The sequence below is a fragment of the Scyliorhinus torazame genome, chromosome 5 (assembly GCF_047496885.1).
Source record: "Scyliorhinus torazame isolate Kashiwa2021f chromosome 5, sScyTor2.1, whole genome shotgun sequence".
In the NCBI taxonomy this organism is placed as follows: Eukaryota; Metazoa; Chordata; class Chondrichthyes; order Carcharhiniformes; family Scyliorhinidae; genus Scyliorhinus; species Scyliorhinus torazame.
This window is the reverse complement of record NC_092711.1, coordinates 283,151-303,026: the sequence shown is the minus strand read 5'-3', so window position 1 is coordinate 303,026 and position 19,876 is coordinate 283,151. Positions and strand designations below refer to the sequence as shown.

Here is a 19,876-nt window from a genome sequence, read left to right as displayed (position 1 = left end):
CCCTCGGTTAGACCACACTGGGCGCATCGTGCACAGTTCCGGTCTCCGTATCCCTCGGTTAGACCACACTGGGAGCACTGTGCATAGTTCCGGTCTCCCTAGCCCTCGGTTAGACCACACTGGGAGCACCGTGCACAGTTCCGGTCTCCGTATCCCTCGGTTAGACCACACTGGGAGCACCGTGCACAGTTCCGGTCTCCGTATCCCTCGGTTAGACCCCACTGGGACCACCGTGCACAGTTCCGGTCTCCGTATCCCTCGGTTAGACCACACTGGGAGCACCGTGCACAGTTCCAGTCTCCGTATCCCTCGGTTAGACCACACTGGGAGCACCGTGCACAGTTCCAGTCTCCGTATCCCTCGGTTAGACCACACTGGGAGCACCGTGCACAGTTCCGGTCTCCGTATCCCTCGGTTAGACCCACACTGGGAGCACTGTGCACAGTTCCGGTCTCCGTATCCCTCGGTTAGACCAAACTGGGAGCACTGTGCACAGTTCCGGTCACCGTATCCCTCGGTTAGACCACACTGGGAGCACTGTGCACAGTTCTGGCCTCCATATCCCTCGGTTAGACCACACTGGGAGCACTGTGCACAGTTCCGGTCTCCATATCCCTCGGTTAGACCACACTGGGAGCACTGTGCACAGTTCCGGTCACCGTATCCCTCGGTTAGACCACACTGGGAGCACTGTGCACAGTCCTGGTCTCCATATCCCTCGGTTAGACCACACTGGGAGCACCGTGCACAGTTCCGGTCTCCGTATCCCTCTGTTAGACCACACTTAGAGCACGGTGCACAGTTCCGGTCTCCGTATCCCTCGGTTAGACCACACTGGGAGCACTGTGCACAGTTCCGGTCTCCGTATCCCTCTGTTAGACCACACTTAGAGCACTGTGCACAGTTCCGGTCTCCGTATCCCTCGGTTAGACCACACTGGGAGCACCGTGCACAGTTCCGGTCTCCGTATCCCTCGGTTAGACCCACACTGGGAGCACTGTGCACAGTTCCGGTCTCCGTATCCCTCGGTTAGACCAAACTGGGAGCACTGTGCACAGTTCCGGTCACCGTATCCCTCGGTTAGACCACACTGGGAGCACTGTGCACAGTTCCAGTCTCCCTATCCCTCGGTTAGACCAAACTGGGAGCATCGTGCACAGTTCCGGTCTCCGTATCCCTCGGTTAGACCACACTGGGAGCACTGTGCATAGTTCCCATCTCCGTATCCCTCGGTTAGACCACACTGTGAGCACTGTGCGCAGTTCCGGTCTCCGTATCCCTCGGTTAGACCACACTGGGAGCACTGTGCATTTTTCCGGTCTCTGTATCCCTCGGTTAGATCACACTGGGAGCACTGTGCACAGTTCAGGTCTCCGTATCCCACGGTTAGACCACACTGGGAGCACCGTGCACAGTTCCGGTCTCCGTATCCCTCGGTCAGACCCACACTGGGAGCACCGTGCACAGTTCCGGTCTCCGTATCCCTCGGTTAGTCCACACTGGGAGCACCGTGCACTGTTCCGGTCTCTGTATCCCTCGGTTAGACCACACTGGGAGCACCGTGCACAGTTCCGGTCTCCGTATCCCTCGGTTAGACCACACTGGGAGCACCGTGCACAGTTCCGGTCTCCCTATCCCTCGGTTAGACCACACTGGGAGCACTGTGCACAGTTCCGGTCTCAGTATCCCTCGGTTAGACCACACAGGGAGCACCGTGCTCAGTTGAGGTGGCCTATCTACAATTTGTCACTTTGAGACCGGAATTATATGCAATTAGCAATTCATATCAAATTAAACAGGAAATGTTCCAATATGCAATTGGTCTCTAAGTGACCCTCGGAACTCCAATGCCCATTTATTTTTAAATTTGCATCACAGCCCGGTATGGCAGCTGCTCGGTCCAAGACCGCAAGAAACGTCAGAGTGTCGTGAACACCGCCCTGTCCCATCACACGAACCCGCCTCCCATCCATTGACTCCATCTACGCCTCCCGCTGCCTGGGGAAAGCGGGCATATAATCAAAGATCCCTCCCACCCGGCTTACTCACTCTTCCAACTTCTTCCATCGGGCAGGAGATACAGAAGTCTGAGAACACGCACAAACAGACTCAAAAACAGCTTCTTCCCCACTGTCACCAGACTCCTAAATGACCCTCTTATGGACTGACCTCATTAACACTACACCCCTAAAGAACAAAGAGAACAAAGAAAAATTACAGCACAGGAACAGGCCCTTCGGCCCTCCCAGCCTGCGCCGATCCAGATCCTTTATCTAAACCTGTCGCCTATTTTCCAAGGATCTACTTCCCTCTGTTGCCCGCCCGTTCATATATCTGTCTAGATGCATCTTAAATGATGCTATCATGCCCGCCTCTACCACCTCCGCTGGCAAAGCGTTCCAGGCACCCACCACCCTCTGCGTAAAAAACTTTCCACGCACATCTCCCTTAAACTTTCCCCCTCTCACCTTGAAATCGTGACCCCTTGTAATTGACACCCCCACTCTGGGAAAACGATTGTTGCTATCCACCCTGTCCATACCTCTCAATTTTGTAGACCTCAATCAGGTCCCCCCCCTCAACCTCCGTCTTTCCAACGAAAACAATCCTAATCTACTCAACCTCTCTCCATAGCTAGCACCCTCCATACCAGGCAACATCCTGGTGAACCTCCTCTGCACCCTCTCGAAAGCATGCACATCCTTCTGGTAATGTGGCGACCAGAACTGCACGCAGTATTCCAAATGTGGCCTAACAAAAGTCCTATACAACTGTAACATGACCTGCCGACTCTTGTACTCAATACCCCGTCCGATGAAGGCAAGCATGCCCTATGCCTTCTTGACCACTCTACCGACCCGCGCAGCCACCTTCAGGGTACAATGGACCTGAACACCCAGATCTCTCTGTGCATCAATTTTCCCCAGGACTCTTCCACTGACCGTATAGTTCGCTCTTGAATTAGATCTTCCAAAATGCATCACCTCGCATTTGCCTGGATTGAACTCCATCTGCCATTTCTCTGCCCAACTCTCCAATCTATCTATATTCTGCTGTATTCTCTGACAGTCTTACATAAGAACTAGGAGCAGGAGTAGCCCATCTGGCCCCTCGAGCCTGCTCCCACCATTCAATGAGATCATGGCTGATCTTTTGTGGACTCAGCTCCACTTTCCGGCCCGAACACCATAACCCTTAATCCCTTTATTCTTCAAAAAACTATCTTTATCTTAAAAACATTTAGTGAAGGAGCCTCTACTGCTTCACTGGGCAAGGAATTCCATAGATTCACAACCCTTTGGGTGAAGAAGTTCCTCCTAAACTCAGTCCTAAATCTACTACCCCTTATTTTGAGGCTGTGCCCCCTAGTTCTGCTTTCACCCGCCAGTGGAAACAACCTGCCCGCATCTATCCTATCTATTTCCTTCATAATTTTATATGCTTCTATAAGATCCCCCCTCATCCTTCTAAATTCCAACGAGTACAGTCCCAGTCTACTCAACCTCTCCTCGTAATCCAACCCCTTCAGCTCTGGGATTAACCTAGTGAATCTCCTCTGCACACCCTCCAGTGCCAGTACGTCCTTTCTCAAGTAAGGAGACCAAAACTGAACACAATACTCCAGGTGTGGCCTCACTAACACCTTATACAATTGCAGCATAACCTCCCTAGTCTTAAACTCCGTCTCTCGAGCAATGAAGGACAACATTCCATTCGCCTTCTTAATCACCTGTTGCACCTGTAAACCAACGTTTTGCGACTCATGCACTAGCACACCCAGGTCTCTCTGCACAGCAGCATGTTTTAATATTTTATCATTTAAATAATAATCCCTTTTGCTGTTATTCCTCGCTTCTGCTCCTCGCTATCTGCTCCTCCACCAATCTTAGTGTCATCTGCAAACGTGCTAATCAGACCCCTGTATGCTTCATCCGATGCCGGTGCTTATGTAGTCACATTGTATATGTTGTGTTGCCCTATTATGTATTTTCTTTTATTCCCTTTTCTTCCCATGTCCTTAATGATTTGTTGAGCTGCTCGCAGAAAAATACTTTTCACTGTACCTCGGTACACGTGACAATAAACAAATCCAATCAAATCTATCCCAAGGCTACCAGAGAGGTAAAGGCCAGGAGATTGACTTCTCTCACCTCCTGGACTCCCGGGTTTTCCGACGCTCCGAAAACACTGCCAATTCAGAACACGGGACCATTTTACCCTCGGCATCTCAGACGTCACATCAGCGAATCTCCGCCAGAATCCCCCCAGCTTTGGATAGGCCCAAAACATGTGGAGATGGTTCACGGGTCCCTCCCCAGCGCACTGCCCACACCTAACCCCTACTCCCTCAAACACCTGCTCATTCTGGCCACCGTCTGCCCTGTGGATTACTTTAAACTGAGTGAGGCTAAGCCTAAAGCACGAGGCGGGTGCTCCTCCCATAACCCAGCCTCCAGCACCCTCCCCAGCCCTTCTTCCCACTTCCGCTTAACTTCTCCTACCTGGGAGCCCCGGAATTAATATTTACAATTAGTCTCTGACTGACCCGAGGATTTCACAATTTGCAATTGGTCTCTAAGTGACCCAAATTTTAGCCTCTTCACAATTAGCTTTGAAGTGACCCTCGGATTTCAACACGGCGAATCAGTCTTCGAGGGTGCGCTCGATTTTAGGCAACATCCAATTCTTCCCGAAGCCACTGGGAAATTTTTGGATCGGCAATTGCTCTCTCAGTGACCCCAGTCCTCCTCGGCCTTGCCTCTAGGTCGCCATCGACTTCACGGCTTCGAACGGGGACCCCAGGAACAGCCAATCGCTGCACTTCATCAATCACAGCCAACCGAATGAGTACCTGAAGGCGTTGACGGCGGTCGGAGAGATTTGCCAGGACTACGACAGGTAAAGGGGTAAATGGTGGTGGGTGGGTGGGGAGTGGGGGGGGGGGCGGGGGGGGGGGGGTGCAGTCAGGTCGACGGCCAGGGTCACGTTCGACTCTGGGCGGGAAAATCCCCACACACGGATCATGGTTAACAATGGTAACAATGGCATTTCTCTTACAGCGACAAGAAATTTCCTGCGTACGGTTTCGGAGCAAGGGTACCACCGGACTATGAGGTGAGAGATGTCAACAATGTTAGAGTTACAGACTGGAATCTAATCGAGGGGTTCGGGGTGGTTTATATATAGAATAACAGATACCCGGGAGTGAGTTACAGACTGGAATCTAATCGAGGGGTTCGGGGTGGTTTATATATAGAATAACAGATACCCGGGAGTGAGGTACAGACTGGAATCTAATCGAGGGGTTCGGGGTGGTTTATATATAGAATAACAGATACCCGGGAGTGAGTTACACACTGGAATCTAATCGAGGGGTTCGGGGTGGTTTATATATAGAATAACAGATACCCGGGAGTGAGTTACAGACTGGAATCTAATCGAGGGGTTCAGGGTGGTTTATATATAGAATAACAGATACCCGGGAGTGAGTTACAGACTGGACTCTAATCGAGGGGTTCGGGGTGGTTTATTTATAGAATAACAGATACCCGGGAGTGAGTTACAGACTGGAATCTAATCGAGGGGTTCGGGGTGGTTTATATATAGAATAACAGATGCCCGGGAGTGAGTTACAGACTGGAATCTAATCGAGGGGTTCGGGGTGGTTTATATATAGAATAACAGATACCCGGTAGTGAGTTACAGACTGGAATCTAATCGAGGGGTTCCGGGTGGTTTATATATAGAATAACAGATACCCGGGAGTGAGTTACAGACTGGAATCTAATCGGGGGGTTCAGGGTGGTTTATTTCTAGAATAACAGATACCCGGGAGTGAGTTACAGACTGGAATCAAATCGAGGGGTTCGGGGTGGTTTATATATAGAATAACATATACCCGGGGGTGAGTTACAGACTGGAATCTAATCGAGGGGTTCGGGATGGTTTATATATAGAATAACAGATACCCGGGAGTGAGTTACAGACTGGAATCTAATCGAGGGGTTCGGGGTGGTTTATATATAGAATAACAGATACCCGGGGGTGAGTTACAGACTGGAGTCTAATCGAGGGGTTCGGAGAGGTTTATATATAGAATAACAGACACCCGGGAGTGAGTTACAGACTGGAATCTAATCGAGGGGTTCGGGTGGTTTATATATAGAATAACAGATACCCGGGAGTGAGTTACAGACTGGAATCTAATCGAGGGGTTCGGGTGGTTCATATATAGAATAACAGATACCCGGGAGTGAGTTACAGACTGGAATCTAATCGAGGGGTTCAGGGTGGTTTATATGTAGAATAACAGATACCCGGGAGTGAGTTACAGACTGGAATCTAATCGAGGGGTTCGGGGTGGTTTATATATAGAATAACAGATACCCGGTAGTGAGTTACAGACTGGAATCGAATCGAGGGGTTCCGGGTGGTTTATATATAGAATAACAGATACCCGGTAGTGAGTTACAGACTGGAATCTAATCGGGAGGTTCAGGGTGGTTTATTTCTAGAATAACAGATACCCGGGAGTGAGTAACAGACTGGAATCTAATCGAGGGGTTCGGGGGGGTTTATATATAGAATAACAGATACCCGGGGGTGAGTTACAGACTGGAATCAAATCGAGGGGTTCGGGGTGGTTTATATATAGAATAACAGATACCCGGGAGTGAGTTACAGACTGGAATCTAATCGAGGTGTTCGTGGTGGTTTATATGTAGAATAACAGATATCCGGGAGTGAATTACAGACTGGAATCTAATCGAGGTGTTCGTGGTGGTTTATATGTAGAATAACAGATATCCGGGAGTGAATTACAGACTGGAATCTAATCGAGGTGTTCGTGGTGGTTTATATGTAGAATAACAGATACCCAGGAGTGAGTTACAGACTGGAATCTAATCGAGTGGTTTGGGGTGGTTTATACATAGAATAACAGATACCCGGGAGTGAGTTACAGACTGGAATCTAATCGAGGGCTTCAGGGTGGTTTATATATAGAATAACAGATACCCGGGAGTGAGTTACAGACTGGAATCTAATCGAGGTGTTCGGGATGGTTTATATATAGAATAACAGATACCCGGGAGTGAGTTACAGACTGGAATCTAATCGAGGGGTTTGGGGTGGTTTATATATAGAATAACAGATACCTGTGAGTGAGTTACAGACTGGAATCTAATCGAGGGTTTCAGGGTGGTTTATATATAGAATAACAGATACCCGGGAGTGAGTTACAGACTGGAATCTAATAGAGGGGTTTGGGGTGCTTTATATATAGAATAACAGATACCCGGTAGTGAGTTACAGACTGGAACCTAATCGAGGGGTTCAGGGTGGTTTATATATAGAATAACAGATACTCGGGAGTGAGTCACAGACAAGAATCTAATCGAGGGGTTCGGGGTGGTTTATATATAGAATAACAGATACCCGGTAGTGAGTTACAGACTGGAATCTAATCGAGGGGTTCGGGGTGGTTTATATAGAGAATAACAGATACCCGGGAGTGAGATACAGACTGGAATCTAATCGAGGGGTTCGGGGTGGTTTATATATAGAATAACAGATACCCAGGAGTGAGTTACAGACTGGAATCTAATCGAGGGGTTCGGGGTGGTTTATATATAGAATAACAGATACCCGGGAGTGAGTTACAGACTGGAAACTAATCGAGGTGTTCGGGGTGGTTTATATACAGAATAACAGATACCCGGGAGTGAGTTACAGACTGGAATCTAATCTAGGGGTTCAGGGTGGTTTATATATAGATTAACAGATACCCGGGAGTGAGTTACAGACTGGAATCTAATCTAGGGGTTCAGGGTGGTTTATATATAGAATAACAGATACTCGGGAGTGAGTTACAGACTGGAATCTAATCGAGGGTTCAGGGTGGTTTATATATAGAGTAACAGATACCCGGGAGTGAGTTAAAGACTGGAATCTAATTGAGGGGTTCGGGGTGGTTTATATAGAGAATAACAGATACCCGGGAGTGAATTACAGACTGGAATCTAATCGAGGGGTTCGGGGTGGTTTATATATAGAATAACAGATACCCGGGAGTGAGTTACCGACTGGAATCTAATCGAGGGGCTCTGGGTGGTTTATATGTAGAATAACAGATACCCGGGAGTGAGTTACAGACTGGAATCTAATCGAGGGGTTCGGGGTGGTTTATATATAGAATAACAGAGACCCGGGAGTGAGTTACAGACTGGAATCTAATCGAGGTGTTCGGGGTGGTTTATATATAGAATAACACATACCCGGGAGTGAGTTACAGACTGGAATCTAATCGAGGGGTTCGGGGTAGTTTATATATAGAATAACAGATACCCGGGAGTGAGTTACAGACTGGAATCTAATCGAGGGGTTCTGGGTGGTTTATATATAGAGTAACAGATACCCGGGAGTGAGTTACAGACTGGAATCTAATCGAGGGGTTCGGGGTGGTTTATATATAGAATAACAGATACCCGGGAGTGAGTTACAGACTGGAATCTAATCGCGGGGTTTGGGGTGGTTTATATATAGAATAACAGACACCCGGGAGTGAGTTACGACTGGAATCTAATCGAGGGGTTCGCGATAATTTATATATAGAATAACAGATACCCGGGTGTGAGTTACAGACTGGAATCTAGTCGAGGTGTTCGGGATGGTTTATATATAGAATAACAGATACCCGGGAGGGAGTTACAGACTGGAATCTAATCGAGGGGTTCGGGGAGGTTTATATATAGAATAACAGATACCCGGGTGTGAGTTACAGACTGGAATCTAATTCAGGGGTTCGGGGAGTTTTATATATAGAATAACAGATACCTGGGAGTGAGTTACAGACTCGAATCTAATCGAGGGGTTCGGGGTGGTTTATATATAGAATAACAGATACCCGGGAGTGAGTTACAGACTGGAATTTAATCGAGGGGTTCGGGATGGTTTATATATAGAATAACAGATACCCGGGAGAGAGTTACAGACTGGAATCTAATCGAGGGGTTTGGCGTGGTTTATATATAGAATAACAGATACCCGGTAGTGGGTTACAGACTGGAATCTAATCGAGGGGTTCGGGGTGGTTTATATATAGAATAACAGATATGCGGGAGTGACTTACTGACTGGAATATAATCGAGGGGTTCGGGGTGGTTTATACATAGAATAACAGACACCCGGGAGTGAGTTACAGACTGGAATCTAATCGAGGGGTTCCGGGTGGTTTATATATAGAATAACAGATACCCGGGAGTGAGTTACAGACTGGAATCTAATCGAGGGGTTCCGGGTGGTTTATATAAAGAATAACAGAGACCCGGGAGTGAGTTACAGACTGGAATCTAATCGAGGGGTTCGGGGTGGTTTATATATAGAATAACAGATACCCGGGAGTGAGTTACAGACTGGAATCTAATCGAGGGGTTCGGGGTGGTTTATATATAGAATAACAGATACCCGGGAGTGAGTTACAGACTGGAATCTAATCGAGGTGTTCCGGGTGGTTTGTATATAGAATAACAGATAGCCAGTAGTGAGTTACAGACTGGAATCTAATCGAGGGGTTCAGGGTGGTTTATATACAGAATAACAGATACCCGGGAGTGAGTTACAGACTGGAATCTAATCGAGGGGTTCCGGGTGGTTTGTATATAGAACAACAGATAGCCAGGAGTGAGTTACAGACTGGAATCTAATCGAGGGGTTCAGGGTGGTTTATAAATAGAATAACAGATACCCGGGAGTGAGTTACAGACTGGAGTCTAATCGAGGGGTTTAGGGTGGTTTATATATAGAATAACAGATACCCGGGAGTGAGTTACAGACTGGAATCTAATCGAGGGGTTCGGGGTGGTTTATATATAGAATAACATATACCCGGGAGTGAGTTACAGACTGGAATCTAATCGAGGGGTTCGGGGTGGTTTATAGAGAATAACAGATACCCGGGAGTGAGTTACAGACTGGAATCTAATCGAGGGGTTCGGGGTGGTTTATATATAGAATAACAGATACCCAGGAGTGAGTTACAGACTGGAATCTAATCGAGGGGTTCGGGGTGGTTTATATATAGTATAACAGATACCCGGGAGTGAGTTACAGACTGGAATCTAATCGTGGGGTTCGGGGTGATTTATATATAGAATAACATATACCCGGGAGTGAGTTACAGACTGGAATCTAATCGGGGGGTTCTGGGGGGTTTATATACAGAATAACAGATACCCGGGAGTGAGTTACAGACTGGAATCTAATCGAGAGGTTCGGGGTGGTTTATATATAGAATAACAGATACCCGGGAGTGAGTTACAGACTGGAATGTAATCGAGGGGTTCGGGGTGGTTTATATATAGAATAACAGATACCCGGGAGTGAGTTACAGACTGGAATCTAATCGAGGGGTTCGGGGTGGTTTATATATAGAATAACAGATACCCGGGAGTGAGTTACAGACTGGAATCTAATCGAGGGGTTCGGGGTGGTTTATATATAGAATAACAGATACCCGGGAGTGAGTTACAGACTGGAATCTAATCGAGGGGTTCGGGGTGGTTTATATATAGAATAACAGATACCCGGGAGTGAGTTACAGACTGGAATCTAATCGAGGTGTTCGGGGTGGTTTATATATAGAATAACAGATACCCGGGAGTGAGTTACAGACTGGAATCTAATCGAGGGGTTCGGTGTGGTTTATATATAGAATAACAGATACCCGGGAGTGAGTTCCAGACTGGAATCTAATCGAGGAGTTCAGGGTGGTTTATATATAGTGTAACAGATACCCGGGAGTGAGTTACAGACTGGGTTCTAATCGAGGGGTTCGGGGGGGGGGGTTATGTATAGACTAACAGATACCCGGGTGTGAGTTACAGACTGGAATCTAATTGAGGTGTTCAGTGTGGTTTATATATAGAATAACAGATACCCGGGAGTGAGTTGCAGACTTAAATCTAATCGAGGGGTTTGGGGTGGTTTATATATAGAAACCAGATACCCGGGAGTGAGTTGCAGACTGGAATCTAATCGATGGGTTCAGGGTGGTTTATATATAGAATAACAGACACCCGGGCGTGAGTTACAGACTGGAATCTAATCGAGGGGTTCAGGGTGGTTTATATATAGAATAACAGATACCCGGGAGTGAGTTACAGACTGGAATCTAATCGAGGTGTTCGGGATGGTTTATATATAGAATAACAGATACCCGGGAGTGAGTTACAGACTGGAATCTAATCGAGGGGTTCGGGGTGGTTTATATATAGAATAACAGATACCCGGGAGTGGGTTACAGACTGGAATCTAATCGAGGGGTTCGGGGTGGTTTATATATAGAATAACAGATACCCGGGAGTGAGTTACAGACTGGAATCTAATCGAGGGTTTCAGGGTGGTTTTATATAGAGTAACAGATACCCGGGAGTGAGTTACAGATTGGAATCTAATCGAGGGGTTTGGGGTGCTTTATATATAGAATAACAGATACCCGGTAGTGAGTTACAGACTGGAATCTAATCGAGGGGTTCCGGGTGGTTTATATATAGAATAACAGATACCCGGGAGTGAGTTACAGACTGGAATCTAATCGGGGGGTTCAGGGTGGTTTATTTCTAGAATAACAGATACCCGGGAGTGAGTTACAGACTGGAATCAAATCGAGGGGTTCGGGGTGGTTTATATATAGAATAACATATACCCGGGGGTGAGTTACAGACTGGAATCTAATCGAGGGGTTCGGGATGGTTTATATATAGAATAACAGATACCCGGGAGTGAGTTACAGACTGGAATCTAATCGAGGGGTTCGGGGTGGTTTATATATAGAATAACAGATACCCGGGGGTGAGTTACAGACTGGAGTCTAATCGAGGGGTTCGGAGAGGTTTATATATAGAATAACAGACACCCGGGAGTGAGTTACAGACTGGAATCTAATCGAGGGGTTCGGGTGGTTTATATATAGAATAACAGATACCCGGGAGTGAGTTACAGACTGGAATCTAATCGAGGGGTTCGGGTGGTTCATATATAGAATAACAGATACCCGGGAGTGAGTTACAGACTGGAATCTAATCGAGGGGTTCAGGGTGGTTTATATGTAGAATAACAGATACCCGGGAGTGAGTTACAGACTGGAATCTAATCGAGGGGTTCGGGGTGGTTTATATATAGAATAACAGATACCCGGTAGTGAGTTACAGACTGGAATCGAATCGAGGGGTTCCGGGTGGTTTATATATAGAATAACAGATACCCGGTAGTGAGTTACAGACTGGAATCTAATCGGGAGGTTCAGGGTGGTTTATTTCTAGAATAACAGATACCCGGGAGTGAGTAACAGACTGGAATCTAATCGAGGGGTTCGGGGGGGTTTATATATAGAATAACAGATACCCGGGGGTGAGTTACAGACTGGAATCAAATCGAGGGGTTCGGGGTGGTTTATATATAGAATAACAGATACCCGGGAGTGAGTTACAGACTGGAATCTAATCGAGGTGTTCGTGGTGGTTTATATGTAGAATAACAGATATCCGGGAGTGAATTACAGACTGGAATCTAATCGAGGTGTTCGTGGTGGTTTATATGTAGAATAACAGATATCCGGGAGTGAATTACAGACTGGAATCTAATCGAGGTGTTCGTGGTGGTTTATATGTAGAATAACAGATACCCAGGAGTGAGTTACAGACTGGAATCTAATCGAGTGGTTTGGGGTGGTTTATACATAGAATAACAGATACCCGGGAGTGAGTTACAGACTGGAATCTAATCGAGGGCTTCAGGGTGGTTTATATATAGAATAACAGATACCCGGGAGTGAGTTACAGACTGGAATCTAATCGAGGTGTTCGGGATGGTTTATATATAGAATAACAGATACCCGGGAGTGAGTTACAGACTGGAATCTAATCGAGGGGTTTGGGGTGGTTTATATATAGAATAACAGATACCCGTGAGTGAGTTACAGACTGGAATCTAATCGAGGGTTTCAGGGTGGTTTATATATAGAATAACAGATACCCGGGAGTGAGTTACAGACTGGAATCTAATAGAGGGGTTTGGGGTGCTTTATATATAGAATAACAGATACCCGGTAGTGAGTTACAGACTGGAACCTAATCGAGGGGTTCAGGGTGGTTTATATATAGAATAACAGATACTCGGGAGTGAGTCACAGACTAGAATCTAATCGAGGGGTTCGGGGTGGTTTATATATAGAATAACAGATACCCGGTAGTGAGTTACAGACTGGAATCTAATCGAGGGGTTCGGGGTGGTTTATATAGAGAATAACAGATACCCGGGAGTGAGATACAGACTGGAATCTAATCGAGGGGTTCGGGGTGGTTTATATATAGAATAACAGATACCCAGGAGTGAGTTACAGACTGGAATCTAATCGAGGGGTTCGGGGTGGTTTATATATAGAATAACAGATACCCGGGAGTGAGTTACAGACTGGAAACTAATCGAGGTGTTCGGGGTGGTTTATATACAGAATAACAGATACCCGGGAGTGAGTTACAGACTGGAATCTAATCTAGGGGTTCAGGGTGGTTTATATATAGATTAACAGATACCCGGGAGTGAGTTACAGACTGGAATCTAATCTAGGGGTTCAGGGTGGTTTATATATAGAATAACAGATACTCGGGAGTGAGTTACAGACTGGAATCTAATCGAGGGTTCAGGGTGGTTTATATATAGAGTAACAGATACCCGGGAGTGAGTTAAAGACTGGAATCTAATTGAGGGGTTCGGGGTGGTTTATATAGAGAATAACAGATACCCGGGAGTGAATTACAGACTGGAATCTAATCGAGGGATTCGGGGTGGTTTATATATAGAATAACAGATACCCGGGAGTGAGTTACCGACTGGAATCTAATCGAGGGGCTCTGGGTGGTTTATATGTAGAATAACAGATACCCGGGAGTGAGTTACAGACTGGAATCTAATCGAGGGGTTCGGGGTGGTTTATATATAGAATAACAGAGACCCGGGAGTGAGTTACAGACTGGAATCTAATCGAGGTGTTCGGGGTGGTTTATATATAGAATAACACATACCCGGGAGTGAGTTACAGACTGGAATCTAATCGAGGGGTTCGGGGTAGTTTATATATAGAATAACAGATACCCGGGAGTGAGTTACAGACTGGAATCTAATCGAGGGGTTCTGGGTGGTTTATATATAGAGTAACAGATACCCGGGAGTGAGTTACAGACTGGAATCTAATCGAGGGGTTCGGGGTGGTTTATATATAGAATAACAGATACCCGGGAGTGAGTTACAGACTGGAATCTAATCGCGGGGTTTGGGGTGGTTTATATATAGAATAACAGACACCCGGGAGTGAGTTACGACTGGAATCTAATCGAGGGGTTCGCGATAATTTATATATAGAATAACAGATACCCGGGTGTGAGTTACAGACTGGAATCTAGTCGAGGTGTTCGGGATGGTTTATATATAGAATAACAGATACCCGGGAGGGAGTTACAGACTGGAATCTAATCGAGGGGTTCGGGGAGGTTTATATATAGAATAACAGATACCCGGGTGTGAGTTACAGACTGGAATCTAATTCAGGGGTTCGGGGAGTTTTATATATAGAATAACAGATACCTGGGAGTGAGTTACAGACTCGAATCTAATCGAGGGGTTCGGGGTGGTTTATATATAGAATAACAGATACCCGGGAGTGAGTTACAGACTGGAATTTAATCGAGGGGTTCGGGATGGTTTATATATAGAATAACAGATACCCGGGAGAGAGTTACAGACTGGAATCTAATCGAGGGGTTTGGCGTGGTTTATATATAGAATAACAGATACCCGGTAGTGGGTTACAGACTGGAATCTAATCGAGGGGTTCGGGGTGGTTTATATATAGAATAACAGATATGCGGGAGTGACTTACTGACTGGAATATAATCGAGGGGTTCGGGGTGGTTTATACATAGAATAACAGACACCCGGGAGTGAGTTACAGACTGGAATCTAATCGAGGGGTTCCGGGTGGTTTATATATAGAATAACAGATACCCGGGAGTGAGTTACAGACTGGAATCTAATCGAGGGGTTCCGGGTGGTTTATATAAAGAATAACAGAGACCCGGGAGTGAGTTACAGACTGGAATCTAATCGAGGGGTTCGGGGTGGTTTATATATAGAATAACAGATACCCGGGAGTGAGTTACAGACTGGAATCTAATCGAGGGGTTCGGGGTGGTTTATATATAGAATAACAGATACCCGGGAGTGAGTTACAGACTGGAATCTAATCTAGGGGTTCAGGGTGGTTTATATATAGAATAACAGATACCCGGGAGTGAGTTACAGACTGGAATCTAATCGAGGGGTTCGGGGTGGTTTATATATAGAATAACAGATACCCGGGAGTGAGTTACCGACTGGAATCTAATCGAGGGGTTCGGGGTGGTTTATATATAGAATAACAGATACCCGGGAGTGAGTTACAGACTGGAATCTAATCGAGGGGTTCGGGGTGGTTTATATATAGAATAACAGATACCCGGGAGTGAGTTACAGACTGGAATCTAATCGAGGGGTTCGGGGTGGTTTATATATAGAATAACAGATACCCGGGAGTGAGTTACAGACTGGAATCTAATCGAGGTGTTCCGGGTGGTTTGTATATAGAATAACAGATAGCCAGTAGTGAGTTACAGACTGGAATCTAATCGAGGGGTTCAGGGTGGTTTATATACAGAATAACAGATACCCGGGAGTGAGTTACAGACTGGAATCTAATCGAGGGGTTCCGGGTGGTTTGTATATAGAACAACAGATAGCCAGGAGTGAGTTGCAGACTGGAATCTAATCGAGGGGTTCAGGGTGGTTTATAAATAGAATAACAGATACCCGGGAGTGAGTTACAGACTGGAGTCTAATCGAGGGGTTTAGGGTGGTTTATATATAGAATAACAGATACCCGGGAGTGAGTTACAGACTGGAATCTAATCGAGGGGTTCGGGGTGGTTTATATATAGAATAACATATACCCGGGAGTGAGTTACAGACTGGAATCTAATCGAGGGGTTCGGGGTGGTTTATAGAGAATAACAGATACCCGGGAGTGAGTTACAGACTGGAATCTAATCGAGGGGTTCGGGGTGGTTTATATATAGAATAACAGATACCCAGGAGTGAGTTACAGACTGGAATCTAATCGAGGGGTTCGGGGTGGTTTATATATAGTATAACAGATACCCGGGAGTGAGTTACAGACTGGAATCTAATCGTGGGGTTCGGGGTGATTTATATATAGAATAACATATACCCGGGAGTGAGTTACAGACTGGAATCTAATCGGGGGGTTCTGGGGGGTTTATATACAGAATAACAGATACCCGGGAGTGAGTTACAGACTGGAATCTAATCGAGAGGTTCGGGGTGGTTTATATATAGAATAACAGATACCCGGGAGTGAGTTACAGACTGGAATGTAATCGAGGGGTTCGGGGTGGTTTATATATAGAATAACAGATACCCGGGAGTGAGTTACAGACTGGAATCTAATCGAGGGGTTCGGGGTGGTTTATATATAGAATAACAGATACCCGGGAGTGAGTTACAGACTGGAATCTAATCGAGGGGTTCGGGGTGGTTTATATATAGAATAACAGATACCCGGGAGTGAGTTACAGACTGGAATCTAATCGAGGTGTTCGGGGTGGTTTATATATAGAATAACAGATACCCGGGAGTGAGTTACAGACTGGAATCTAATCGAGGGGTTCGGTGTGGTTTATATATAGAATAACAGATACCCGGGAGTGAGTTCCAGACTGGAATCTAATCGAGGAGTTCAGGGTGGTTTATATATAGTGTAACAGATACCCGGGAGTGAGTTACAGACTGGGTTCTAATCGAGGGGTTCGGGGGGGGGGTTATGTATAGACTAACAGATACCCGGGTGTGAGTTACAGACTGGAATCTAATTGAGGTGTTCAGTGTGGTTTATATATAGAATAACAGATACCCGGGAGTGAGTTGCAGACTTAAATCTAATCGAGGGGTTTGGGGTGGTTTATATATAGAAACCAGATACCCGGGAGTGAGTTGCAGACTGGAATCTAATCGATGGGTTCAGGGTGGTTTATATATAGAATAACAGACACCCGGGCGTGAGTTACAGACTGGAATCTAATCGAGGGGTTCAGGGTGGTTTATATATAGAATAACAGATACCCGGGAGTGAGTTACAGACTGGAATCTAATCGAGGTGTTCGGGATGGTTTATATATAGAATAACAGATACCCGGGAGTGAGTTACAGACTGGAATCTAATCGAGGGGTTCGGGGTGGTTTATATATAGAATAACAGATACCCGGGAGTGGGTTACAGACTGGAATCTAATCGAGGGGTTCGGGGTGGTTTATATATAGAATAACAGATACCCGGGAGTGAGTTACAGACTGGAATCTAATCGAGGGTTTCAGGGTGGTTTTATATAGAGTAACAGATACCCGGGAGTGAGTTACAGATTGGAATCTAATCGAGGGGTTTGGGGTGCTTTATATATAGAATAACAGATACCCGGTAGTGAGTTACAGACTGGAACCTAATCGAGGAGTTCACGGTGGTTTATATAGAGAATAACAGATTCCCGGGAGTGAGTTACAGACTGGAATCTAATCGAGGGGTTCGAGGTGGTTTATATATAGAATAACAGATACCCGGGAGTGAGATACAGACTGGAATCTAATTGAGGGGTTCAGGGTGGTTTATATAAAGAATAACAGATACTCGGGAGTGAGTCACAGACTAGAATCTAATCGAGGGGTTCGGGGTGGTTTATATATAGAATAACAGATAACCGGTAGTGAGTTACAGACTGGAATCTAATCGAGGGGTTCGGGGTGGTTTATATATAGAGTAACAGATACCCGGGAGTGAGTTACAGACTGGAATCTAATCGAGGGGTTCGGGGTGGTTTATATATAGAATAACAGATACCCGGTAGTGAGTTACAGACTGGAATCTAATCGAGGGGTTCCGGGTGGTTTATATATAGAATAACAGATACCCGGGAGTGAGTTACAGAGTGGAATCTAATCCAGGGATTCAGGGTGGTTTATATATAGAATAACAGATACCCGGGAGTGAGTTACAGACTGGAATCTAATCGAGGGGTTCGGGGTGTTTTATATATAGAATAACAGATACCCGGGAGTAAGTTACAGACTGGAATCTAATCGAGGGGTTCCGGGTGGTTTGTATATAGAATAACAGATAGCCAGGAGTGAGTTACAGACTGGAATCTAATCGAGGGGTTCAGGGTGGTTTATATATAGAATAACAGATACCCGGGAGTGAGTTACAGACTGGAGTCTAATCGAGGGGTTTAGGGTGGTTTATATATAGAATAACAGATACCCGGGAGTGAGTTACAGACTGGAATCTAATCGAGGGGTTCCGGGTGGTTTATATATAGAATAACAGATACCCGGGAGTGAGTTACAGACTGGAATCTAATCGAGTGGTTCGGGGTGGTTTATATATAGTATAACAGATACCCGGGAGTGAGTTACAGACTGGAATCTAATCGTGGGGATCGGGGTGGTTTATATATAGAATAACATATACCCGGGAGTGAGTTACAGACTGGAATCTAATCGGGGGGTTCTGGGGGGTTTATATACAGAATAACAGATACCCGGGAGTGAGTTACAGACTGGAATCTAATCGAGGGGTTCGGGATGGTTTATATATAGAATAACAGATACCCGGGAGTGAGTTACAGACTGGAATGTAATCGAGGGGTTCGGGGTGGTTTATATATAGAATAACAGATACCCGGGAGTGAGTTACAGACTGGAATCTAACCGAGGGGTTCGGGGTGGTTTATATATAGAATAACAGATACCCGGGAGTGAGTTACTGACTGGAATCTAATCGAGGGGTTCTGGGTGGTTTATATATAGAATAACAGATACCCGGGAGTGAGTTACAGACTGGAATCTAATCGAGGGGTTCGGTGTAGTTTATATATAGTGTTACAGATACCCGGGAGTGAGTTACAGACTGGGTTCTAATCGAGGGGTTCGGGGGGGGGGGTTATGTATAGACTAACAGATACCCGGGTGTGAGTTACAGACTGGAATCTAATCGAGGGGTTCCGGGTGGTTTATATATAGAATAACAGATACCCGGGAGTGAGTTACAGACTGGAATCTAATCCAGGGATTCAGGGTGGTTTATATATAGAGTAACAGATACCCGGGAGTGAGTTACAGACTGGAATCTAATCGAGGGGTTCAGGGTGGTTTATATACAGAATAACAGATACCCGGGAGTGAGTTACAGACTGGAATCTAATCGAGGGGTTCTGGGTGGTTTATATATAGAGTAACAGATACCCGGGAGTGAGTTACAGACTGGAATCTAATCGAGGGGTTCGGGGTGGTTTATATATAGAATAACAGATACCCGGGAGTGAGTTACAGACTGGAATCTAATCGCGGGGTTTGGGGTGGTTTATATATAGAATAACAGACACCCGGGAGTGAGTTACGACTGGAATCTAATCGAGGTGTTCGCGATAATTTATATATAGAATAACAGATACCCGGGTGTGAGTTACAGACTGGAATCTAGTCGAGGTGTTCGGGATGGTTTATATATAGAATAACAGATACCCGGGAGGGAGTTACAGACTGGAATCTAATCGAGGGGTTCGGGGAGGTTTATATATAGAATAACAGATACCCGGGTGTGAGTTACAGACTGGAATCTAATTCAGGGGTTCGGGGAGTTTTATATATAGAATAACAGATACCTGGGAGTGAGTTACAGACTCGAATCTAATCGAGGGGTTCGGGGTGGTTTATATAT

General features: G+C 45.9%; 1 protein-coding gene across 3 annotated transcripts in view; it reads left to right on the top strand.

Annotated features, from left to right (window-relative positions):
- LOC140418131 (copine-6-like) overlaps window positions 1–19,876 on the top strand; it is a 581,759-nt gene that overhangs the window by 478,076 nt on the left and 83,807 nt on the right. For all 3 annotated transcript variants that reach the window (XM_072501545.1, XM_072501543.1, XM_072501544.1), the window contains 2 exons: window positions 4,766–4,899; window positions 5,061–5,115. In XM_072501545.1, coding sequence (XP_072357646.1) covers window positions 4,766–4,899; window positions 5,061–5,115 — 189 coding nt within the window. The remainder of the gene's footprint in view (window positions 1–4,765; window positions 4,900–5,060; window positions 5,116–19,876) is intronic.